Source organism: Pleurodeles waltl, chromosome 8, assembly GCF_031143425.1.
Source record: "Pleurodeles waltl isolate 20211129_DDA chromosome 8, aPleWal1.hap1.20221129, whole genome shotgun sequence".
NCBI lineage: Eukaryota > Metazoa > Chordata > Amphibia > Caudata > Salamandridae > Pleurodeles > Pleurodeles waltl.
In genome coordinates this window covers 183430568-183457480 of record NC_090447.1, presented here as the reverse complement: position 1 = coordinate 183457480, position 26913 = coordinate 183430568, and the positions used below count along the sequence as shown (strand labels likewise).

Genomic DNA, 26913 nt, shown 5'->3' with positions numbered 1-26913 from the left:
TGTAGATCGGTAATAAGGGGCAACATCCTAAGGGAGAGATAATGCAGATCTCCCAGTACTCCTTTTGATTGTGTTGAACTTCTCATGGCTGATGGGTGTTTGACAGTCTAGTGGCTCTGGATGTAAGGACTAGTCCTCCCCTATGGTCAAACATTCAATTTAAATACGAATTTTCACTCAACTAGTCTGTATTGACACACTCCTGGTTCCTCCCTCCCCCCAGCGAGGTGGTGGCTCTGTTGGATTTGAATGATTGACTTCTGAAGCAGAATGATCAGGTTTCTCCCGCACTTGAGAGTACCTGTAGGTCAGAGGATTGTTTCAGAAGTTGCTGCAAGAAGGGGAATAACTCAAAAGGTTCCCGGTGTGACCTGGGGCTCCACTCCGAATTGCCTGAGGTGTCCATGTCTGTCCTCAGGGCTGATAGCAGTTCCTTGGTATTTCAGACATACTTAGCTTCCAGCTTTTCCTCCCTGCCAAACCCCTCGAGTGTGCCCCTCTAAAGTTAACATTGTCTCATGAAATGTGACCTGGGTGAAGTCCAAATTGCCCCTGCTCTACTGGAATGTTTTCATGGACGCTTTTGATATTTGTATTTTGCAGTAAACCTGGAGTACTGAGCCAATATTTAGACCCGGGTATGTGAGTTTTTACCTTCCTGCTACTTCTATTAAATTGGGTCGCCCTTTTTGGAGCTTATTGATTTGGGTGAAGATTGGTCTTTACACAGTAAGACAGCTAAATACTGACTGCTTTGACATCCTGGGTGTTTTTAAGGGGCCTGCCAACGTTACAATCCGCTACCCTGCAATGGTTAGAGAACCTTTTGGATTAGAGATCTAGCACCACTTTTTGATCTTAGCAGAGGATTTTAATGTCACCTATGAACCCCTTGATAGGAGTGATGTGTGTAAATGTTTGGAGGTGGATGATTTATGGCTTATTCCTAGGCTAGGGCTAGCCCTGAAAAAGTGGTCCCAAGTTACACTCTAGCTGAAAGTTTTATTGTTTGAACTAGGGTTAAGTGCGGCAAATGGAAGAACTAACTCTGATAAGCAGGGTGCCTTTACGTTCAATAGACCACATGGGAAGAGTTGCATTGACTATATCCTGATTGATTTAAGGCTTTAGTATTTGGTGGATGATACGGTCGTCAGGGATAGTTTAGATATTGACCATAACCCTTTTTGCCTTAGTTTATTGTCATCATGGGATAGAGCGCATGACATGCTTCATTCAACTACCAGGGAGGTCATTCCTTCTAATGACAAACACCGCCTACTGTGGTGCCAGGTGGCCAAAAAAAAGGAAGATACTCTTCGGTGTATCAATCAAGAGTTGCTGCAATGTGTATCATCATTTGCTGTGCTGAATGAGGAGACTGTGGGGTACCTTGGGGTCCCGATGTGCATTCATGTTTTTTTCATGCGGTTGGAATCGCATTGTACCACGCCTCTGCCCCAGCCCAACTCCAAGCCGGACCATAGAGAGGGTTGGTCAGTGGTTTAATCCGGAGTGCAGGCAAGCAAGAGCACAGTTGTCTAGGCCAATTAAAACTAAAGATATTATCCACATCATAATATTTCAGAGATTCTATAAGCGGGTACAGACTATGGCTAAGCAAGATTGGGAAGAGGTGAGATGGCAGTCAATCAAGCGTAAAGACTCTAAAGAATTTTAGTCATTAGTCATGAATGGAGGACATTGGGCGCCTTCTCCCCCTGAAAATCACATACAGGCCTCTGTTTCACCATTTTAATTCTCTTTATTGTGACAACAGACGGTTTAGTGTTTGTTCTGGCTCTCCCAAACCTACCCAGTTGGAAAGTAATAGCCTGTTTGATTTCGATGATATACAAGTTTCCAGCACGCCTGTATCCAGCGCCTTGAGACCCTATGGGTGATTAGCCACGCTTTATAAATTCCTTCCCTCTCTCAAAGGGAAAGTGGTGCAGGTGTTCACCGACAACACCACCTCCATGTGGTATTGCAACAAGCAGGGCAGAGTGGGGTCGTGGACCCTTTGTCAAGAGGCTCTTCGTCTCTGGACATGGCTGGAATGCCAGGGCATTTCCCTGGTGGTTTAACATCTGACATTTCCATCATTGCTTTCAATCACTACTTTTCTATATTCCCTACGAACAAAGTGTTATTTCCATGGCTGTTGTACATGCACTGTATATTCAGGAGTTAGATGTTGGAGTTTTTTGAGAGATATTTTTAATCTTACCTATGATGTGATTTTATCATGTATGTTTTTAATTATTTATTTAATGTTGTGTGGAACCCTTCAATGGCATTTGATGCCGAAATAAAGTCATTTGCTTGTTATTGTTGGAAAGATTTTACCATGTCATCATGTTGGAACTTGGAGTAGTTTGTCTAACCCAACAGCTTTCCTTCTGTCTTTGGTGACTGAGAGGATTCTGATCAAGCCACAGTTGCAAAGACCTTGTGTTATCTCAACACACATGGAATGACCAGTCCAAGCTGCTGAAACCATTTGCAAGTGGCTTATTATGAGGGGCTTGGCAGTCACTCCAGACCACCTTACAGTAGCACCTAACGCAAAGGTATGCAGCAGTATCTACAAAGAAACTCAAAAATAGGTATTGGGCAACAAGATAGTGAAATACATTTTCAAAGATTCAGAGCATCCCTGAATTGATTTATTTGCTACAAAAGGAAACATGAAATACCCAAACTACGTCTCCAGCTACCCAGATCAAAAATATCTGTGGTTGCCCTTTTGATGAACTGGTCGAATAATTTTCTATGTTTTTCCTCCGATTCCTATCATCCCATTGCTGATTTTAAAAAAAATGAATCAGTTAAAAACCATAATGATTCCCATTCCCCTGGACTGCCGAAAGCCCGTATTCATATGTTTTCATCTGTGCTTCACAGGTGACTTGCATGCAAGCCAAATCTTTTGACCGAGTTCCAGGACAAAGTGTTCCATCCATGTTTAACATTATTGACCTTGGATGCATTGCTCCCACGTTTATGCAATATGGGCTTTTGAGCTTATCAAAAGATTGCATGTACACTATACAGAGGCAAAGAAGCAGAGTGTGAGAACGGCATATTCCTTCAAATGGAAGGGAATGTGGACTCATACTAGTCATTAAGGATTTTTTGGGAAGGACCAAAATAAAAGTGAAGATCTAAAAAGAATGTTTCCTCCTGTTTGTAAACAGTCTCCCCCATGAAGGTAAATGTGGTTCTTTTGAAGGTAACTGATCCACCCTGTCTGCACACAAATTCTCTTTGTAGAATATTTCATGGAAGATTGCTTTTTCTTACTAGCAATGCTTTGGTTTGTAGTATTAGTGAGATTCAAGCGTTACACATTCAGGAACCTTACATGGATTTCATTCAGACAGGATAGGTTTGAGAACCCATCCATTGTTACTTCCAAAAGTGGTTTGACAGTTTCATGTGAACATTCTTTCCCTACCAGAATGTTTGAAGAATCCTACTTCTGCAGCAGCGAATGTGCTTCATGCTTTACATATCTGTAGAGTTGAATAGTTTTACTTAGACAAAACTAAGAACTTGAAAACCTTTTTGCATTTTTTTGTTAACTACGGTTCATTAAGATCATGTTATTCAGCTTCTAAGCTGTTAATTGCCTTGTTAGTTTCATTACCTGCCTATGTTACTAGTCATAAAACAAATTGTTACCAGGGAAGTGCATGGTCTGCTCAACCAGAGGTAAAGTGGCAAATTTGCCATGTGGTTAAGAAATGTGCCATTTCCTGTCATTTGTACTACTGCAGCATGTATCTCGCTCCATAATTTAAAAATAAATACTGTCCAGACTCAGACACCAAGGCAGATGCAGTTGTTTGTGTAGGATATTCTTACTTAATTTAATTGATTACTTTGCTGTCCGGTTTTATGTTGTTCAAGATACACTTCTAGGGGATGAGTGTCCTCTTCTAGATTAATGTTTGTGAGCATCAATGAATATGCTTTGATTCAGAGGGGAAAGTTGATTGCTTGTAATCCTAGTCCTGCATCGGGGACATCGTCTTTGAAGTCTTAATCCACTGGCCTCTCTTGAATTACGGGTACAATGGTTTAAATGTACTTGAAGTTCTATCTTGTAGTATTCCCAGAATGATTGTTGCTGTACAGCTACTGATAGTAAAAGGCATGATGAGATTTGGAAAGTTGCTGGATTCTTAAAGAGAACATCTCTTTTGAATTCTGCAAGACAGTTGCGGATCCGGCTGTATTTTTCCTTTATTTTTTAGACGTATTGTCCAATGTCGTTTAGAGGCAGGGACTTGGAATATGATGAAAGGGTTTTTCTCCTTTTATTGTAATATGTAGTATTTTCCTAGCAGAGTTATTTTACCACTTATTTTATCTGGTATTTATATCTGGTATATGCAGATATGGTAGAAGTGTTCTGGAATCCTGTGCATGGGGAGGAGGGAATTCTAATATTTGACTTCAATGAAGACACATACAATGCAAAATTAGTATTACAAGTGACTTTAATCTCTTTAAATTGCTTTTGATGTTTTGGGGCTTATTGTCTGTGCTGTTTCATGTAATCAACTTCTGTGTATTGATTTCATTTGAATATCTTCTATGTACATAAATTTTCATTTCTTAACCTTCCAACTGTGTGATAGTTTAACTATATCACCTCCCATGTGATACTTTATTTTATTTATGATATTTTATTTTGATCACCTTCCATGTGACCGTTTCATTGGAGCACCTTCATCAACAGAACACTTTAATTTGATCCCCATCAGAGTGATAGTTTAATTTAGTCACTTTCCGTGTGAATGATAGTGTAATTTGATAACTTTCCATTTGTGACTGTTTAATTTAATCACTTCACATGTACTAGATGTCCTGTGAATTACACTCAACTTTTTTTTGTTTACTCATATGTTTAAACTGCATGGTGGTGCGCTCAGCACATTTACATTTTTTTAGTTTTCATACAATAAATATTTCTTACAGTTTTAAATTGACTCAGTAGTTTAGGCTTACAGCTGGTGTTTAACAACTGAAAATATTTAACCCACTGTAATAGGCAGAGTTGTTTGTATGCATTGAACATAGAAATAACCCATTCTTAAGTCGCAGGCAAATGTTTGCAAGTTCACATTTAGCTCCTAACAGTATTTACACTAATTTCTTGACTAATTCTCTTTCGCTTTCACTGGATTCATTTGATGCATTGCCTCATATGTTTATGGTGAGTCTTTATTTCAATCCCTTGTGTTAATACGTACCTTGAGAGCAACTTGACACTTATGTTAACTACTGCTGCTACTAGCGCATGGCACTCTACATAATTTGTAATCACTAACCCCAGAATAAAAATGTGACCTGCATAGGGCTAGTCTGCTTTCCTTGCTCTATACTTACTGGTTTGATTGATTGCATGCTGAGGCACGGCTTTACGTATTAGGTCAGAATTATTATATTTCAATAATATCAAAAATCCTTCTCATGAATAATCTTTATTGTGAAAATATGTTTTTTAAAGCGACCTCTCTCTACTTGTCAGACATTTTATTTTACAAGGTTAATAGTATTGAAAATATATATTGAATTTGTTTTTTGTTTATTTCATGGCCAATCCAATATGCACACATATTTGTTTTTATCATTTATGGCAAAACAAAAAATCAAAATAGACAATAAAGTTCATGTTTAACATTTGTATTATTTTCCATTGAAACTAATACAGCTGAGCGAGTTTCAGCACCTGTACTTTAAAATCACAGATCACATTTTGTATTTATTTACTTGCCCAGCACCTCAGTACAGCCACAAAATCGTTTTCAGCACAAACACTGCCCCATGAGTCTCTGTATGCATTACAACCAGTCTCTCCTACATTTCCCTCCAGTCTGTAAAATCTTCCTTCACATTCATATCTGGTCCAAGGGCATAACTTCGGCGGGTGGGGGCTGGGCATCCAGTTCAATGGGCTGTCACTTAAATAAGAACCTCCTGTAAATAAATTGCCAGTGCATGGTGTCTTCCATTCTGCTATCTATGACATTTCATGGCCATGTGCTGTTTGCACGGAGTATAGCCAAGCACTGGCCAGTCCCTGCATAGAAGGGAAGAGCAGGGGCTGCTGGTACAATGCAGACTAAATGAGCAGAAAGGGAATTACCAAGCTCATTTAGTATGCTGTAGCCCAGCGGCCTCTGCTCTTCCCTTAAAACCCAGCTATTTTTTCCTCGGATATTTGCAGAGAAAGTGAGGGAGCAGCACATGGCCATGGAAAGTCATACATAAAAGCACTTATTGCTTCACTGCGCTCTCAAATGATAATATTTCAGTGCCTCAGCTTTAGGACGTTGAGCATTCCGTTTAGAATGAACAAATAAAGAAATTAAGCAAGCCGAGCTCTACTGTGTTTTTGTGCACTAGGGGCGCACTGTCCCCAGCAATAGCAATAGTGACATTTGGCAAAAAGTGTGCATTTGGAGAGATTTGTCTCAAGCAGTTTTGACTATCACTGGGTAAACCTTTTGAAAATACTGAGAAATATTTTAGGGGATGCATGTTTCGATAAGAGGCACACTGACAGATGCAATACAGTGAGTCACACTAGACCTTGTTTCCACTGTTGGCCAATCATAATCATAATTGCAAAGATAGTATAATGATTCTCTTCAAACATCTCATGGTGGCAAAATGTTCCAAAGAATAGACTTATACGCTTCATTCATAATAATACCAGGCCAGTCTATCAGATATTTTAAAATATTCAAATGACCCCACGATCGCAGCCTGTCAGGGCTTGGGTAAAGAAAATTAGTTTCAAAATACTACTCATCTGTGTAAAGCAGTGAATTCCTGGAGTATTTCTCAGCCCAGGGCTGTACACCGGAGACTATAGATATCAGATGGTAGAGTCTCAAAAGTAAAGTCTCAGAGTGCCAGTCATCACACTTTAAAGTTAGTGTTTTAACCACCCTTTAACAAGTTGGTTTGATCAGTTCTTGATTGCCATGTCACTCCAAATTGCTTGCATTTTTATGCCCGTCCTCTAATATTGCTAAATCAGACATCTGGTTTTCGCCTTCCACTTCGACAAAGTTATCTCTTTCATTGGCTTCTGAAGTTGTCACCACATCCCTGCAAACACTGTCTTCAGGAACTGTAGTCATCAGTATTTGAACACTGTAAAAATATATGGTATTCAGCAGTGTTGGCATTGCTCATTCAATTATGAAACAAGATAAATGCAAAATGTCATCTGCCTGGTTTATCAAGGAGCTGAACACCTCAAAATAATAACTGTGCAATGATAAATGTGCAATACATTCAAAGCATGGTGTTTGGGTCCGTGGCCAAGATGGTAAGGGAAAGGACATGTCCACCATCCTTTCCCCTGTTCATTCTAAGCTAATACCCCCCCCCCCCCTGCGCGACTTACCCTTGGGGCTCGGGTGACACCCCCATGCTGAGCCTCCATCCCCCAAGCAGGTATGGAGCCCTTTCACAGCCCAGACGAGCTGATCGAGCTGCAGCGAGGAGGCCGGTGGGTTGCCCTGACTGACCGAAGATGACGCCTGTTGCGCAGTAGCCAGAAGTGCCTGGGGGCTCCCTTGCCTAGAAGTAGCTGAGGTAGCTGTGGGGTCTGGAGTGCAGGTCCAGGCCCAAGTTGAGCCACTGAATCGATCAGCCAGGGGGCACGGACTGAGGCGGACTCCGATTAGCCACAACAGAGCATGGCTGAGATTGCTAACTGCTGGGGGAGCAGACGTTGGACTCACATGGGGCCTACAAGGCCCTGAACCAGGAGCGTGGCCTGGGACTCTGTCTGGGCCAGTAAACGAGGCAAGGAGTGAGCTGCATAGCTTCCCCGCTTGGCTGGGGCAGCCCGCCCTGACCCACGCTGGGCCTTAGGCGGGGACGGCAGCCTTTAAGACGTGAGAAGGACTTGGCATGGACCTGAAGGACCTGGGGGCCGGCCCTGCTTGGTGCCGTGCAGGTAGAGCCCCTCAGTGCCAGAAATGTGGGTGGATGCTCTGGGTGCAGTCGGAAGAGTGATGGAGACTGGGTTAGCTTGCCCTGATTGCCCGGTGGAGCCTAGCCCACTTTCAGGGGGCCGGCTGCTAGGATTCTTGGAGCCAGTGGGTTGAGGAGCACCTGAATGTGATGCCCTTCCCTGAGCTGAGTAACCTGAAAGGCACAGGCAGAGGGGAGAAATCTCATTGATCCAAACATTTACGGCTGCCTCTTTGGTCTCCCCCATGGATGGAATTCCTCTCCTCCCAGGGCAGTCTGTGTCAAGCTCGGGGGAGGAGGCGTGCATGGCTTGCAGGGGACCCACATGGGGTGCCCCACGGTCACAGTCCCATAAACCTTGGCACAGCGGACATCAGGAAAAGAGGCTGACCTCGATTATCCACCACCATCAACACAATGGGCACAACTCTGAAACATTCAGGAGCCCTTGAGGGAGAGAGCGGTGGAGTGCCTGAGCTGAGGATTTGCCGAGCAGCACGGGCTCAGAAACCAACTAGCAAGGGTACCCAACAACACCGCTCCCTGGTGACAGGACCGGTTGATGATACAAGCACCCCAGGGGGCCTGGCAACAGTTCTGCAACCACTACCAGATGACTTCTCTGCGCCGGTTGGGGGTGCCCTACTAAAGAGCTGCCGTGGCATGTGCGAGGAGAAAAAAGGAACGCACCCCTTAAATACATGCTATCAAAATCCCCAGGGGGCAGAGAGGGGAGCTCCACCACACCCCCGACCGGGACATCCCTCTGGGTGATGGTGAAACCAAGGGCCCAGTTACTCGCTCCTTTCTAGAAGCGCTGTCCGCATCCCTCAAAGAAGAACTCTATACAGTCAAACGTTATCTATTACAAGATATGAAGGCAGTGCACAAAGAATTAGCTCAACTAGGAGATAAGGTATTGATGCTGAAAGGCAGCGAAACACCTTGAGATGAAGAAATCGAGCAACTTTCACAAGAGATCCTTTGCCTCAAGGAGCAACACATCGATTTCCGAGCCCAAGCAGAGGACCTGGAGAATAGATCTTGGCGTAACAATATACGTATCAAAGGCACCCCAACCGGGACAGAGGATAGGGATATGGAGTCCTACATGCAGGTGTTCTTTGCCCAAATGCTGGAATCCACAGGAGACCAGTCCGTTCAGCTGGTCAGGGCGCACAGAGTTGGCCTACCCAGAACGTGAACTGCACACCCCACGATATCCTTTTGTGTGTACACAAATTCCCCCCGAAGGAACTTGTTTTGTGTAAAGCGAGGGTTCAGCATCCGTTAAAGTTTAGAGCTCAGTGGCTTCCTGTCTCTGGGTATGGGGTGTAACATATTCCTGGGACCACCCGTCTGGCTCTTTTCTAAGTGGGAGGAAACACTTCACCAAATCCGCTCCCTGAAGGCCACATGTGACCTGCTGGGCATTGAGCCGGAGGATGCCTGGGGGAGGCACCTCCCAGTCAGGCGAACTGGAGAGCTGAAAAGCAGCCCGAATGGCTTAGACGCCCGGCCTCTCCTAGAGACTTACGCCCGGACCCATTACTATACCTCAAAAGAGGAGAGCTGTCCTTGAGATGCTGAACAGAGAATCTGACACTTGAAAGCCTTTGTAGCAGCAGAAAGTTGCAATTGCGGGGGGAGGCTGGGGGAGAGAGGCCAGAAGAGAGGCTCACTGCTGAGGTTAAATTTCGACTTGGCCATGAACCTGCTCACCTGTTGCACCGTTGGGACTCTTGTGGCCCCCAACGGGAGCGCTTGACCGACCAGGGGCTTTCTACTGTTTCGTTGTTGTTCAGTTAAAAGGTTTTTGGGGGAAGTACTCCTATATTATGGAGCTCAACTCTAGGCTCCATACACCACACTGTGTCAGTACAGGAGTAAGCACACATCACCACTATGCTTACAGAGGCTCATCCCGAGCAGTGCTACACGTCAAGCAGCTGAAACATGTATACCACTATGGATAAATTCTGTGTGCTATCCTAAAATATCAAGGGGCTGAATAATCCTGTCAAAAGAAGGACTGTGCTTTCCTACTTTGAGAGGTTGATAGCTAATATATGTCCCCTACAGGAGATACATTTGTTATCAAGTGACTGGCATCGCCTCCACTCTAAATTTTACCCACAACAGTTCTTCTCTTCTGCGGCTGTTAAAACAGTGGGAGTAGCCATTCTGGTAGCCCGCACTTTCCAGGGGAAGATTTGGCCCAAAGTGGCAGACATGAGGTGATGCCTTTCGGCATAAGGGAGCAGTTAGACATAGACAGAGGTTCGTCTGCGCCTTATACACACATTCTATACTGGTGAGATAGGAGTGGCCGCCTCCTTGCGATTAGGCTATGGGCCCAAAGGCAGCTGGCCAAAGTAGAAGCTTTGAAGGGGGGAAAACGGAGAGATGATCACGGCAGACAGCCACATTGCAGACTGATTCTGGTGCTTCAATGCAGGCCTCTACACAGCCTAATCACTCCCATTGGAAAATTCTGATCAGTACCTACGGGGGGGGTCCCTCACTCACCTCACAGCCGACCACGCCAATGCCTTAGATGCCCCAATTCGCTTAGAGGTAGTCATAACAGCCATTGTGAGACAGAAACCCAAGTCGCTGGGCCCAGACTGGTTCTGTGCTGTTCTATAAAACGTTCTGCATGGTATTACCCCCCACATTCTCACCAGACTTATTAACTCATTACAGGTACCGGCACCATCCCCCCTTCAATGCTTAAGGCATCCATAAGTGTTATCCTAAATCTGAAAAAAGATGGGCAGCAATGCGGGTCCTATGGACCCGACCCATTACTCTCTTGAACTCTGAAATCGATCTCTTTACGAGTATACTAGCGGCACACCTGCAACCATTGCTGCCAGGTTTGATAGACCCGGCCTAAGCGGGTTTTAGCCCACACAGGCAGTGCATCGATAATACTAAGAAACTGCTCCATATAATCAATAAAGCATCTCGTTCTGCACTGCATTTTTTGCTTCTCTCGTTGACGCTGAAAAGGCGTTTGATCGGGTGCACTGGCCATATTGGGAGAAGATGCTGACTAGCTATGGTTTTGGAGAGTGCTTTCATACATAGATCTTGAGCAACTATGGTTGCCCAGAGGCAACGGTCTGTGTTAACGGAATCACATCTGCCACTTTTGCCAATCAATAGAGGGACGAGATAAGGCTGCCCCCTATCACCCAGGCAATTCGCCATTTGCTCAAAGGGTGCGAGATAGCCAAGATATAACAGGGTTTGCTTTGGAGGGGATGAACACACAATCAGTCTTTATGCAGATGATGTGATAGTGGCCCTGGATAATCTTCTAACCACTCTACCAGCATTCCGACATGGAGGCAGAGAGGTTTGGAGCCGCATCGGGTTTTTCTATAAATGTGAACAAATCACAGGCTCTCAATTTCATAGTCGAGCTAGCTTTAAAGGCACAGCTCTCTCGAAGCTTCCCCATACAATGGATGGGGGACTCCATCACGTATCTGGGTATTCAAATATCCACATCCGCGACCACTACGGTTATTAACTATGGGGTGCTGCTAAAGCAGATTACAAAAGACGTAGCCACCTGGTGGCTGCATCGTTTCTCTTGGCTGGGCAGTGGCCGCTGCCAAAATTCCAAGGCTCCTGTTCCAGACCCTCCTGATCGACCCGCCAGCAGGGATGCTTGGCTTGCTACAATCCGCCATACTTCATTTTGTATAGGATGGAAAGCGCCCTTGGATGGGTAGGGAAAGGAACTACCGCCCCAGGACTGTGGAGGACTGGGTATCCCACATCTCCAGAGTTACTTCCAAGCAGCACAACTTCACTATATGGTTGAGTAGTCGCGAGCAAAGTCGGAGAAGCACTGGCTTCTTATGGACCGAGAGATTTCGGGTACCCAGCTATGGAAGGTCCCATTTTTAAAACGTTTGCAATGGGCATGGGGGCTCTATTCTTCCTGATCACACGCACAGCAGTGAAGGTTTGGAACTTCGTCACCGTACGTAAAGGCCTAACAACGTTTCCCTCACCTTTGTCCCCAATTCGGGGGAACAAAGATTTTACTCCAGGCCTTAATCAAGTTGCATTCCGCTGCTGACAGGAGGCGACCTGCTGCTCCGCCGGGCACTTCTTTGATGAAGATGGCCTCATCCCGTTTGATGAACTGAGACATCAATATGAGCTCCAGGAGATGGAGCGTCTCCGCTATATGAAGATAACACATTGGCTTGCCCATCACTCCATCCGGTAAGGGGCTAAATGACCCCTGACGGCGACGAGAAATGGTTAATTATGAAAAATGACAAGCGGCTAGTATCTGAATTGTACGTCCTGCTGCTGTCTCCCCAAAGTTCCTAGTCGAGCACAATGGGAACAGGAGCTTTGCAGACAACTCACCACGAAAGAGTGAAGCGACATAAACTTCTGGGCCAGGCATACCACAGGCATCAAGATGGGCACTAAAATCGTGACCTATTGCTCTTACAAAGGCAATCCCACCTGCAGTCCGCAGTGCTGGCAACACTGTGGACAGCTAGGGCACTATTACACATTTTATGGGATTGCCCCAAACTGACGATAGACAATTGCTTGGGTATGATCCTCCCTAGGTTCTTGGCATGCACACTCCTGGGGCCCCCAACTCACATACTTACTCACTTAAATCTCTTAGAGGTTATCACATAGGTCTTGCTCTAGGGGCAGCGCACGAGACAATACTCGCACTCTGGAGGTCAGACAAACTTCAAACACACTAGGTGTGGGTGCATTGGTTTTGGCAATGTCCTTATGGGGCCTATTCATTAAGCTGTTATCCAAAGATTTACAAGAACTGTCCTGACCTAAATACCTGTGGGTATTACGTCTAACAGAACCGCCTGCGCAGGAGTAGATAGAACGGCCAATACTGTATGTCACTACTTACACACCAGTTGATAAGAGTTAGATTAGCTTTATGAGCACTCCATGGGGGATAAGGGGTGGGGGTAGGAAGGTTAAGTTCTGGGTTTTGGTTGAAGGTCATTGTCTACAAAATATTTGTAACGTACTATCATGCGGGCCACCGGTTGTAGGTGGGTGTACGTGTGGACCATATTGCAAATAAAGAGAGTTGAACCACAAAGCATGTTCTTAGGGTTACTACAGTCTCCAAACCCTCAAACAAAGCACAGATCGTACGATGACAGTATCATCCAATTTCAAGCAGTCTGTACTCCATCTACCCAGTAGCTCAAAGACATTGTGCAGCTCTGGTCACCCACCCATAACCATAAAAACATTTAATTTGATCCAGTCCATGATACTTTGGTATATTCACAGGATGTGTGTTTCAGAGTTCTTTTTGTGACAGGTATGTCGTTTTTTTCATTATAACTCTTGCTCATTTTTTATGTTCATGCTGTGTTAGGTCTTTTCTTCACAAAGCAAAGGCAAACTACTGATCACAAAATCAACAATTTAAGGCAGAAGAAAGGCTAATTAGTATAAAATAAAAGGGGAATTGTCCAGCAAACCGTGTCTTAAAATATAAAGTTAGACTATGAATTACATTTACGATGGAAGAATGTTGTTTATTGTTTAGGGGAGTATTTCACCTAAATTATTCTTGTACCCATCTCTCACTCTCACTCTCTCTATCTCTCAGGGTGGAAAGCTGAAAGACGGGGCTCGTTCTGTGACACGAACCATTCAGAATAATTTTTTTGATAGCTCCAAGCAGGAGGCCATCGATGTTTTACTATTGGGGAATACCCTAAACAGCGATTTAGCCGACAAAGCACGGGCTCTCTTAACGACGGGCTGTTTACATGGTATGTCTTTTGTTTGTTTTTGTATACTTGGGAAAAATTGTGCTTAAGGAGAAGGCGAAAAATTAATTATCGGGTTCAGCTAACAAAAAGGCAGGTCATAAAGCAGTATAATTTATGGTATAACGCATGTAAGATTCCATTCCTTAGGAATAGCCCCCAATCCATAGAAGTTGTAAAGATTGCATATGCATGTTGTCAAGAACAAGTTGCCTTCTGTTGGAACCAATTATTTTTAGAAAATCAAATTATAGCTTTATGCAGATAATTAATAGTGTTATGCTAAGTAATAGGTGAGGTCAATGACTTGATTTTGGCAAATGCATGTTATGTTCACCATACAGTTCTCCCAAATACATTTTATATTATTGTTTACTTTGGTTACAATACAATATTGCATCTCAATGGTGACGTGCCATCGCAAATGATACCTATATGATTTCACATGCTTGTTTCCTTTCATTCTGCTTCCATTTTTAATATTTTTAAATGTTGGTAGAGATGAGATTTTGTGCAATAAAATGTTCTGTGGTTTAGTGTAGTAGTATAAGTTCTTCAAGAAAGTAAAGGATTTAAAGGCATGCATGCAAACTGAATTGCATCGTGACCAAAATAGTTCCAATGTATCGAACCTTACGTGACCCTAAAATAGAATATATCTGTTCGTGACCCTTTCTGTTATTCAGATTGATGTCTGTGACTGCTACAACAGATATGCTTTTTTAAATAAAGAGAAAGTAAAAACGAAAGGAACTAATGGGATTGTGAAAGTAATATTTTCTAACAGATAACTTTTAACAAAGCATGGATTGCATGCTGTTACTTATACGTGGGAAGTGTTGCGCAGACATTGTAAAATGACCAAACTGTTCTTTGTTTAATTACTTATTATAATGTTTGTATAGTTTTATTATGTACAGACTGACCTATCCTGATGTTTGAAGTGTGTGTAAGTCCTCCTGTCCCAGGTTTAAAACATTCAGACAGATTTACATCAGAATACATACACCATACATTTTTAAAGCAGGATGTATATATGCTCCATTTAAGCAGTATTTTTTTTACATTGTTTTATTTTTATTTTTTTGCAACCATGGTGACTATTTCGAAATACGGGTGTTTGAAATATTTATTATCTTTTGGATTCCCCCTCAAGACGACTCTTTTGTACTCAGACATTTTTTGTGTCCTGATTTTGTGACATTTGATTACATCACACAAATCTCTCCTCAGTCTTGCTTTGTCTCGCTGCCCAGGACTCTTCCTTCCTTCCTATTACACATCACCTCACTGTATGTGCACGTTTCTGCCTTACAGGAGAGAGCTTCTACTGTGTTGGCTAAGTTCCACGCCTGAAGATTTTCATTCAATGCAGTCCTCATCACTCAGTTGAGACAGTAACTCATTTGAGCTGCGATTACAATAAATGTGTCCCACAGTCTGTGCCAGCAGTGTTGATAGCCCATCTGTTTTTCATTTGGGTTATAAACTTTTGTTAATATGTTCACAAAGAAGAGGATTGCATGAAACCTCTCAGAGCTTCAATGTTAATGTCTTAAATACCAAGAAATTTGATTGATCTTTTTTTGCTGTCTGTGAATATACAGTAATCATAGTAAAATAAAGATCCTAGTTTCATATTGTATAATATTTATGGTGACCTTGTCTAGGGGACAGAGGGTGGGAAGACTGTCTTTGTGCTCCCCTGGACATTGAGTCTGAAATTAAATTTCCTACTCTTGCAATTCCTCCCCTACCTGTGGGTCTAAACTCGGGGTGAGTGGAACTTGTGGGATTTGAATCTACTGAGTTACAAAAAAATAAAATAAAACTGAGATTATGCTGAGTTCCGCCAACAGGCAGAAATAGGCACATTGCACTGCTCTTTCTGTGATTTAGTACCAGGGGCACAATCTGTGCTGAAAAATTAGTGCAAACGACACCATGTGGCATGCCAGAGTGTGCAGCTACTCGAGTTAATTTTGCTGCAGTCAAGTAGATTTTCTACTCAAGTGCAGCCTTCTGACCCCGACATCCCACATTGGAAAACTCTCGCCAGATGTCCTCCTAGCTACCGAAAATCAGGCGATGGGACGCCAGTTGTCACTCACCAACTTACCGGTTTGGCGTGCTCGCAAGAAATAAATGCACCGCACAGTGACCAAAATTCCGCCCTTTCCTCCAGCAGAACACAATATTTCACCCACACTTAGTCCAAACATGTATCCATTTTCTACTACTTAGACTTGGACTTTTGTGGATACGTAGGATTAGGCCACACAGTTGTGGAACAGGAACTCCAAGGCATCAAAACGGAAATGAATATTCTGGGCATGGAAATATCTATTAAACATCTTGCTCACTGCGAATAGTTATGGTTTGTAGCCAGTAGATTCCTCCACTCACTGGACCCGGTTCATAAACTGCACTTTGTAGCACGTTTTGTTGTACTATAAAACGTACTTCAAATTGCAATTCACAAACTACGTGTGGAGTTTTACCCCTCTGCATGACCTTTGATGTGTGCCGAGTCCTTTGCCCAAACTGCGGAGTCTCTGTACATTTTAGTGTAGGTTTTAGTAGTAAATGTAGATTGGACTAGAGTGGCATCTGTAGTACAAAAGGGGATTAGCGGCTTTGGGAGGCATGTCACCCACTCACACAAGAGTAATCCAATTGCATTAATCTAGGAGTGGTGACATGTAACTTACAAATTTATGTACACTTGTGGTGTGGTGATACCGAAAGTAGTAAACTTACTGAAAAGTATCCTCTGTCAAACAGGCCCACTAAAAATAAGTAGGGATCTCCTTTAGTGGAACTGGAATACTTGATTTTTTCTTGGTGTTTAGGTTTCCTTGCTTCAGATGTTTCACAAGTGCAAGATTGTATTTTTGTTGAATACTTCTACTTCCTCACCTCTTGAACTCTCCTACGTGTAAGAAGGATCTGGAAACTTTTCCTGCAATAGATTGTGCACCCCAGCAGGTGGCACCACAGGGCTGCGTAACTGAGTCGTCCCACCTCTGGAAGTGAAGACATGGAATTGTATACAGGTATCACCCTGTTCAATGATGTTGGTTCCTCTGTTTTTGTGCTCTCCACGAAGATGTGGAGCTCACCTTCCTAACTTTTGGTCAGTGTTTATTGACTCCCTGAAAATCTGCTATGACAGTGTGCTTAGGGAAAAATGTATTCTCCGAAGACTGCAGGCTTTAAACCTTCCCGGCTCTGCCGAAAACAAATGTTGGTTATGATCCTGCACAGCTGCTTAGGTTCTAAGCATGGCTTGAGGTCCCGTAGTAAGTGCTCCTTCTTGCACCCTATCACTAACTGGGAGCGTGAAGCGAAGCTCTGTCTTACTGACCTCAGAAGCTGTGTCTTTTATGCTTGAAGTCCCATGCCTGCTCAAGATTTAAGTCTCAGTCCTGGTCCAGGTCCAGTCTTGACGCAAGCACAAACAGTATAAGTGAAAGTTTATATCTTTCTACGTAACTGTTCCAGGAAGAGTTTGCAGGGTTGACGTTGTAAGGATCTGACTCCGACACTATCATCCATCTCCGTCATTGGAGCTGATGTGCCACACATTTCCCAGGCCATCGTCGGCTCGAGAGCAGTTATCGGCCTTTAAAGAGTCAATGCTGCAACTTTTTCAATTGATTTGCCTGGACCTTCAGCTGGACTTCCGTCCTTGGGGCCTTGCTATCCCTGACTGAGCCTGTAAACCTCAGCCCAGAGGTGCTAGGCGGCACCTCCATGCCTTTGCCAAATGCCACACCAATTTCAACTGGCCAAGGCTCAAGAGTCACAGGATCCAGATTTAATACTAAAGTCAATTTCAGATCTGGATTAGAGTTTGTCTAGATTTTGACCAATGTCTTCCAATTAGATAACCAAGCCCAGCCGCTGTTCTGAGAAAACTCATCTACGATGTTCTTGCCTCAGTGTATTGCAGAGGCTGAAGCCTATTTGTGGATCTGATTCTGACTCTGTACTGGACATTTACAATGTCCCCTAAAATAAAGACCACAATGAAGAGGCAGACAATTCACTCCCTCCTTGCCACACTGATGCTGGACCATACTTAGACTAACAAAATGCGAGTGTCCTTGAGATGTCTCCTAGGACTGAGTTGGACTCACAACTTGGTCCCGATACTGAGGAGAGCGCCTCTTTCTGGGTAGCAGTTTGCAGAGCTACAGAGGTGCTTGAATTGCAGTTATCTGCTGTGGAAACTAAGGCGAATTTGCTCACACACGTTTTACATCCATGTCCTTCAGCTTCTGAACTCCTACTGTCCTTCATCAAGGCCTTGATGGAGGCTTTGATGGCAGCCTGCTCAAGGCCTGGCCCAGTGCTGCCAGTAAAATGATCGTTTTCTTGATGTAATAGGCCTGCCCTGGGAGGATCCATATTTTCACCCAGTGAGGCATACCCTAAAGTCTTCCGCATGGCTGTGCTAGACAGGGCATCAAAGCGCATTGACACACAGAGAAAGGAGTGTCTTCCTGTGCAAGACTGACTTTGGGGTCCCTTAATATGGTTTGCCTTGTGGGCATATACACTTGTGCCCTCTGGCTTATGAGCAAGATCTGTCTGCCTTATCAAAGGGATTCAGAAATTCATTCATTCAGAAAATTCATAATGGACAGGATGTGGCTAAGTACAATTTACGGGCCCTTCTGGACACCACAGACTGCTTTTTCTTTGCGATGTGCACCATAGTTGAGACTTTTGGTGGGTTAAGACGTTATGTAGTAAAGGCGGTCTCTAACTTGGAACACTTTAAAGATAGGCAAGCTTTGACTTGGTCTTTGAGTCTGTTGTCTCCAGATTGTGAAAGTTCTGGGGTTTCTTGAGGCACATTGCCTATCACCAGAGACAGCACTCACATGTTCCAGGGCACGAGGTGGTAGTTAGGGGCCGTGGCCATCAACAAGAGAAGTAGTCTTCCTCTTCTCTGTTGCCTGGTACAACCAATGCCATACCCCTCTGATTCCCCCTCCATTGATCATCTGTGGCTGGTTTAGGGGCAGGTTTTGATTTTTATCTGTTTGGCTAGCACACAATTACTTCAGACCAGTGGGTCTTAAAGTTTGTGCAGAATGGTTATGCCCTCCTGTTCCTCCTGGTTTTGCTTTGACAGATTATTCGGCAATTTTCTTATAGGAACAGGCTCCGCCTACCAAAGGGGCAATAGAGCGCATTCCAGAAGCTGGGAGGAGCACGAACTACTACTCCAGGTACTTTTTGGTACCAAAGATGGACAGCAGGCTGTAACTAATCCTAGCTCTTCGGTTTCTATATACCTTCCTTTGTCCCAGGTCCTAGCTGTATCATTTCATGTGCCCATCCTACAGTCTCATAGTTGTCTGTTCCGGTGTAAGGTTGAAACTCTTGCAGTTAATTTTCCTGCCTTTCTACCTCACCGTGGTCCCTGGGTATTCACAAAGGTGATGTCGTTAATCTTCTTCGCAGGACGTGAATTTATGGTTGGATACAGACATTTGCATTCTACCTACTGATAGTGGTCTCTTCTGTTTTCCCTGCTGTTGTCATTCAACAAACCGAAGTCTTATTTTTAGCCAGTGAATAGGATTCCCTCTATAGGGACGCTTCTGAACACGATGTCCTTCAAAACATTTTCCACCACTAAAGCAAGTCTGGGGCATTCAGGATATGATCCTTGTGTTTCAAGCTTGTTCCTTTACTCCAGTCCGGATGGTTGTGAGACTTCTTGATCTCCCAGCCTTGTGCGTTCTGCTGATGCCTCCTATCCATTAGTATACATGGACTCAGCAGCCCAGTCTTAGCCTACAGTGGGCTCAACACTGGAGGTCTCTCTGACAACATCCATGTTTAGATGAGGCATGGTAGTACCTTCAGTAGTGCATGAAGGATGCCAACCTGCCATGTGGCAGACTTTTCTCTCTACTCCATCCAGAACTCACAGTGTTGACTGATGTATCATTTATGGGCTGAGGGAACCACCTGGACGAGGCGGACATCACTGGCCTCTGGGATCCAATTGAGCAGAGGCACCACGTTTTCTGGAGCTGTGTGCCATCAACTGGCCCTCCACGCTTTTGTGCCTTCCATCAGGTTCTAATAAGACAGCCAAGTGGTTCTACAACAAGCTGAATGGTGTGGGTTCATGTGCTGTGGCACTAGTTTGACATTCAGGGACATCCTCTGAAGGTCCACCAACTGGTAGGCTCCCTGAATGCCAGGGCAGAGTATCTCAGAAGACATCATCTCACCAACCACTGTGGCATCTGCACCTAGAGTTAATTCAAAGCGTCTTTGCCCTAGGGGGCATGTCTTAGGTAGATATTTTTCTACTACTAAAATGCTTCATTTTGCACTTTTAACTCCCTGAAGTTTCTACCTCAGGGCTCACAAGACGTTTTCTGGAACTCTCATCTCCTTTATATATTTCCAGCTCTGCCACCTCTTTCCCCATGTTCTGAAGGTCAAGAGATGCAACGGCCAGCTCACTGGATGGTGAGTGAGGGCTCTTGTTCAGAAGGCATAGTGCTTGCAGGTACCTGCTGACTCCTCCCCTACTTGGTAGTGAGGGTCCGCCTTTCCTCTGGAAGTGTGCATTCTTTTTGTTTTTTGTATGATTCCTTTTGAACCCAGTGACATTTACACTTAGAGATTCTTAAGTCAGTTTCCTCATTGCTGTCACATCTGTGTGTTGTGTCATTTAGCAACAGGATCTGTCAGTGCCGCTTCCTTATCCCAGTTGCTTTTCTGACAAGTTAATACTTCAGATTATGGCATCCTTTCTTCCAAAAGTAGCATTGCCCTTCCTTGCAGGTGAGTTTTTAGCGATTCCTGCTTTCTTCTTTTTTGCAGATCCTTCTAAGGAGGAGGAGAGACTGCCTCTGTTGGATCCCAAGAGAGACTTTAGGTTCTCTGTTGATAAGACTAATGAGTACCGGGTGGATAGCCAATTATTACTTTGATTCGCTAGCGCACAGAAGGTAAGGACAATTCCGATATGAACCTTTTTAAGATGGATCGTCCTCTGAACCAAGATATGGTATGCTGTGGCCAAGAAGGAACCCTAAGAGGGTCTTTGAGTTTGTTCCACCAAAACCACCACTATAGCTTTAGATAGTGGTGTGCTGATGCTGGGCACTTGACAGACTGCTGTGTGGGTGTCCATCCACAAATGAGCCAGCCACTACAATATCCTCTGTCAGGTCCACATGCTCTTGGTGTAAAGTTCATTCCACAGACCCACAATCTTCAGTGGCTGGAGAGAGGGGGGGATACTGCTTTTCTATCTATTCAAAAGGTGAGAAATCTGTTGTTCGAAATATCCACCAGAAGGACCTTTACCAAAGGTAAGTAACTTATGTGGCTGGGAAGAAGGCTGTTATTTATCTTGTTCTGGTGTATGACCGTGCTCATTTTTGGTTGCTATTATTCACATAGTTCTCTAGCATTATTCCCCACATCCATTCCACTACACTATTTATTTTACCCCAGAATCTCCAGAACAATGATTCAACATTGTAGTCTATTAGACCAACACCTGCTACTTAAATGATAGGCATCTTTAATTGTCGTCGGCAGCACTGTTTTTTTTCGCATATTATATTGTTCTTCTGTCTGATAAACATATTTACATGTAAAGTGCAGGATGCCTATGGCTCAGGAAAGCTGTCTTGAAACTAAAAAAAAAAATACCACTTCAGGTGCATTTGATTGCTACAAAACGTACCCTCAAAAATTATTCATGCAGCACGTACATAGACCCTGTATGGCGAGAGGCCAGAGAACAGAGGTCCTCACTAACAGGTGGTATCATTGGTCCAGTGAGATAGAGATGGAATCGCCTGTTGCAGTTTTTGTGGTGATCAGTAGTGGAGGCTTCTCATATAGGGAAACCGTACTGGTTGTGACCCCCGGGAAAAGACACAGTCATTCTAATTCAAACTAGTTTCTGGCTTCTCGCACTATTCAGTGTTCGGCGAGCCTTTTGATCTCTCATCAGTTACTTCTGGGAGTGACAGGAGCACCTCGATACTTCCTCCCTTCCACCCCCCACCACAAACAACCATCACTCATCTGAGGCACTTCCAAGTATACACCTGAATGAGATTTGCCACATGGCTGGAAAAACAGGCCTCACGCTTTTCGCTGGCTCAAGAAAGGGCTATTTACTTACTATCGCCCCTCAGACCTTTACCGAGTTGTGAATTTAACAGTATTGCCAGCCATATGGTTGTTATTGTTATGTACCGAAGGCCTAAGTCTGCAATGTATTTTGCTTTTGTACGGTTTCGTTAAGACAAATTTACTTTTCTGTTTTGCTGTAATTGACATTTGTCTGAATCCCTTTCAAGGAATGCATTTTAAGATCTCTTAAATGAGTTCCTCTGTTTTTGGGGTGCTTTTTTGTCTTTGTCGTTTGAATCTTGTGCTTTCATTTTTGTCTTAGACTGCATTTTGAATTAATTGGCAGTCACTAACAAGTGATTTTAGGCTATCAGAATAAGTAAACTCAAGTCTCTTTCCTAAGAAAAAGAATACGGTCAGCATTCCATATTACCAAAGTCCTATCTTTATTTTTGATTAATGGTGTTATTGGATTCTAAGGCAAGCTAAGCTATTTTACTGCCTACATTATTTCAAACCACTGTTCAAAGGCTGAAAAGACACTGACCAGTCTAGGTACCAAGAGAGGGAGATCACAGAAAGTGTAACTTCGTAGTAAATGTTAGAGTTTCCACGTGGTTGTTGCATTCATGATTATTTACACTGTTACCTAATAAGTCATTTCATTTGGATCTCACCCTCGCACTCTATATCTTTCCCCAAAACACTTGTAATTTATAAATGCTTTACTGAAAACACACAGAAATCTGCAAAGTGGCTCTCCCGACACAGTGGGAGATCCGATACTACAATATTCACTGCACTTGGAAAGCTAGCCCCACAATGCTTTGCAGGCATTGTTTTATCAAAACATTTTTTCACATAACTCAGCCTGCAGTGGTCCTAGGACAATAGGACGGCCACCAAAACGTTAAGCACACTCTTTCTGTCTAGGTCAACTTTGGGTCCCCACGCTATGTTAGCAGGATCCCTCCCCCACCCCCACCATCTAGTGTCTTTTAAGGCACTCTCATAGCTGGAAATTTTGTTTTATAGCTGAGAGCTGTTTGTGTTCTAAAGGCCTTAGTATTGCAGCAGGCCTGAAAATATGTAAGGCACTACGCCCACTAGAGGCTAAATACTCATTACTTTCTGCCATTCAGTTTCCCTATTGTTAGGCTCTCTAGGAACTAACTATATGGTTACCTAACCATATTTCTTACAAATGCTATTTTGATTGTGGTGCACTCTAGTTCTGAGCACAGTCAACATACTACAGTATTCGCTACACTCAGTCGTTCCATAATGCTTTGCAGGGCATTTTTTACAAAACATTTTTGCTCATAACTCAGCATGTGGAGGGCCTAGGACTAAATGTTCAGCAGGACACACTCTTTCTGCCTAGACCTTCTCCGGGTCCCCACACTAGGTTAGGTCCCCAAAATAATAACCCCTCCCACCATTCAGTGTCTTTTAAACCTTTCTTATGGCTGGAACTTTTCTTTTACTGCTGAGAGTAGTTTGTGTTTTAAGGGTCTTGTTTGTAATATGATTGCTGTAGACCTGCTAGCCCTAGAAATGTTAAAATGTGTAATACATTACTTTCGGTCATTTTCTTTTCATGGGTTATGCACTCTAGAGCAGTGCTTAATTTGTAAATAAAAAGTGCTGGTGCCCAAATCCCTCCTCTTATACACCCGGCTGCTGCAATTAAATGTGCGAACATGGAATACTGTTCATGTAACTATATTGTTAACCTCTAGAACAGTGCGTAATTTGTGTTTGTTGTTTCTGGTGCAGGGCACCAGCACTTATTGTTCTGCTGCAAGCATTTACTCCGAGCAAATGATACATTTGGGAAAGACGGAAAAGAGAAAAACGAAAAAGCGTTACAAAGGAAGAAAACTGAAATCTGCAAGTCCCACCCAAACATGACCTTCGGACATCTAAGTAACAGCAAAAGAGGCCACAGAGAAAGCAACTGTTAAGTGCTTCCTCCATGTCGCAATTGTGATTTTTTTTTTAATTCACTTTTGTTTAATTATTAGTCAGGGATCAACGAGAAATCTCTAGAATACATTTCATAGTGCATTGTTTTAATAATAGCTGTTTTACTTGTGTACTGAGAGGGATAAAAAAATACCACCTTTAAATGATTTTCCCTATTTTTCTACTGTCTGAGACAAAACTCTGGGCATGCCTGTGAAAAGAAAACATCAAGGTGGCGACCTTAGGTCATGTCTGAGGCAAGCTGCAGTGGGGAGGTGTGTATTGGGGGAAAGGGATACAGTAGTTTACCTGCCAGTGGTGCAGCAGGTGCAGTGGCACCAGAGCCCAGGTTGTAGGCTACCTCTAGAATTGTCGAAAATTGGGCACACATTGGCCCACTCAAACGCACCCTTGGCCCATCCAGATATACATTTCTGCAACCGGGACTGATGGCAATCTACTTCCAGCTAATACGAGCGACCGAGGGATTTCCCCCCTCTGTAATGGAAACTGAACGGAACGCAGTGGAGCTTATGCTGCAAAGACTGTATCACGTGTTATTATCTTCCTCCCTTGCTACCGCGCACAGGGACTGCGCCGCCTCTTGATGTCAAGTGGGTAATAAACGTGTATCTTTTTCTAACTAATAGTGTTCTGACCGCTCTAAACATGTTTTACGCTTTATGCTTTCTCTTCACACAGAATTGGCATTCTGTGTTAACCCAAGTTCGGCATAGGTCAGGGCATTGTGTGCCATTTTGTATCATACGGCACACCAGTAGTCAGCTGACTGCAGGTCTCAGAAGAGACTATGACCCCCCCCCCCCATCCCCAGAAGCTTTTACTGACAGCCCCTGTGGGTCAGAATCCACTTCAGGGTTGTAAAATGCAAAGTAGCAACCGACAAATGCCTCACCAGGAACTGTCGTCAACAATTGTACAACGAAACCCCTGCACATGCTAAAGCCCTTTCTTCTCTGAATCTCGTTGTGAGAATCAAGAAACACTTCACAGTCTGACACCAAAACTATTTATCCAACCGCCAATGCATAACTCGAGCGTCCAGCGTTTCAGTGCGTCAGAAAAATCCCCTTAGAAACAGCAGTTTTAACTCCGCAACCGCAAGAGGGTTCATCACATTTTGCTGACCAGTCCTAGAGGTGGTTTAGTTTACTGCCCATGCTCAACAAATTACATTAATAAGTCTCTTAAGTCTTCCATGTTCGGGGAACGATGCCACCGGATAGTTAGTCATAAGTTCAGGTTCTCACTAAAAACACAAATCGATTTCTTAAATATTGTTGGCAAGACGTGTTTAACCAGTCCTATACCGCTGACGATGTTTTTCATAACTAACAATTTCTTCTATGATGACTTACATGGCCTAAAAATAAAATATTTCCTTGTCTGAAAATGGCCTAGAGAGGTCTTACCGCACATTCAAAGCTCTTAACGTGAATTACAGTGGTTGTATTCAGTGGATTTGCAACGCATTTACAACATTTTTGAAAAAGCTTGTTAAGAGTAATATCGTTTTTTTTAATTGTAGGTAAAAGCCAATAGTGTGATTCACTCATTTCCTGTAAGTCTCGTCTGCACTACCCATTTCATTGAGCTGTTGCATCTGTCTTCAGAGGTTTGGAAATGCAGGTATTGGTGTACTGCCCAACCTCCCTTACTAGCTGAGATCATTAACATCATGCCACTCAAACTGAAGAGACTAAAAACTCTAGCAGATGATACTCAAAAGACTTGCAGGAGGAGAGAAAATCTCTTGGATCCAATGAATGCATCTGGCATCAGTGCACCTCCCGGTAAAGTCTCAAAGTACTTCGCCCTGCTCATAAATAATACAAGAACAATATCTTCGAGGCAAAGTCAAATCTCTCGAAAGCTTGTATAACTCATTTAGCCTTTCCTATAAACCCCTACTTCAACATTCCTTCCCTCTGTCCACCTCCTCCCTCAGGTAGGACCAAACTAATCAACTTCTCCCCCTCCTTACGGGAAGTTCCAGCTTTAATCGAGTCACCACAAAAAAGCAGACCCTAAAGATCTAAAGAATTTTCGGCTTTGAGTAACCTTGATAAACCTTAGATAGTTGTGTAGCATCCCATCTTTAGAACTTCGTCACCAAATATTACCCTCTTGACAAGTCACTCATATGTTTAGAGCAAGCTGCATGCAGCACAGAGACTGCAGTTCTCTAAATTGTGGACAATCACCAAGGACAAAGGTAAAGGCTGTCTTTTATTTCTCCTTAACCTTTCAGAGGCTCTTGACATGGTCAGTCACATTTCTCTCTAAAGACTCTGAAAACACAGAGTTCTCAAATGGTTCTCGACCTATTATAACCACTGTTTGCAACTAATGAATGATCCAACTCTATTTCCCTTCCCATCCCTCTTCCGGAAGGAGTCCCTCAAGCTTCTGCTTATTCCCCAGTATCGTTAACCTCTTCATTGAGCCAGTAGATGTTCCAACATCTACCATTTGTAACCTGTTGACACCCTGAGACTGTATTTTGCGTAGGGCACACTGCCGTGGTCTGTGGCTTGGTACACTTTTAAATGGGTGTATTGGCCGCAGAACTGGTCATTGTGCTCATCTACAGATAATGCGCTGCCTTCAGCAGCTGCAAGCTTCACCTGCATTGGGGGCAATAAATTAGTGAAAGGCAAACTAGCTGTTTGAAACAGCAGATTAATCTTTGGTTGGCAGGCGGAACCTGACCTGCTTCTAAAAAGGGGGCAGAAATCTCCCTCCGGTGACTCACTGCACCCGCCTGTAGGGGAATGTCTGGGGGTCCATTGGTCCCCTTTTCCTCATTTTCAGGGGTCTCCATCTGGGGTGCAGTGACTGTGCCACCCAATTGTGGCATACAGTCAGTGTGTGTCCCAATGGGCTTTTTGCCTCCGCACCTGCGTCCATAATACAGCTTAGGTGAAGAGGCAAAACGTTTCCCTCATTAGCTTCGGGCCACACCTCGATAGTAATG

General features: G+C 43.7%; 1 protein-coding gene across 8 annotated transcripts in view; it reads left to right on the top strand.

Moving 5' to 3' along the window:
- The window catches only part of SYNJ1 (synaptojanin 1), a 767318-nt gene that overhangs the window by 210463 nt on the left and 529942 nt on the right, over window positions 1-26913 (top strand). For 6 of the 8 annotated variants that reach the window (XM_069204035.1, XM_069204037.1, XM_069204036.1 and 3 more), the window contains exon 12: window positions 13652-13817. In XM_069204035.1, the coding sequence (XP_069060136.1) occupies window positions 13652-13817 (166 nt within the window). The remainder of the gene's footprint in view (window positions 1-13651; window positions 13818-26913) is intronic. The other 2 variants (XM_069204034.1, XM_069204040.1) reach the window with 1 other exon arrangement.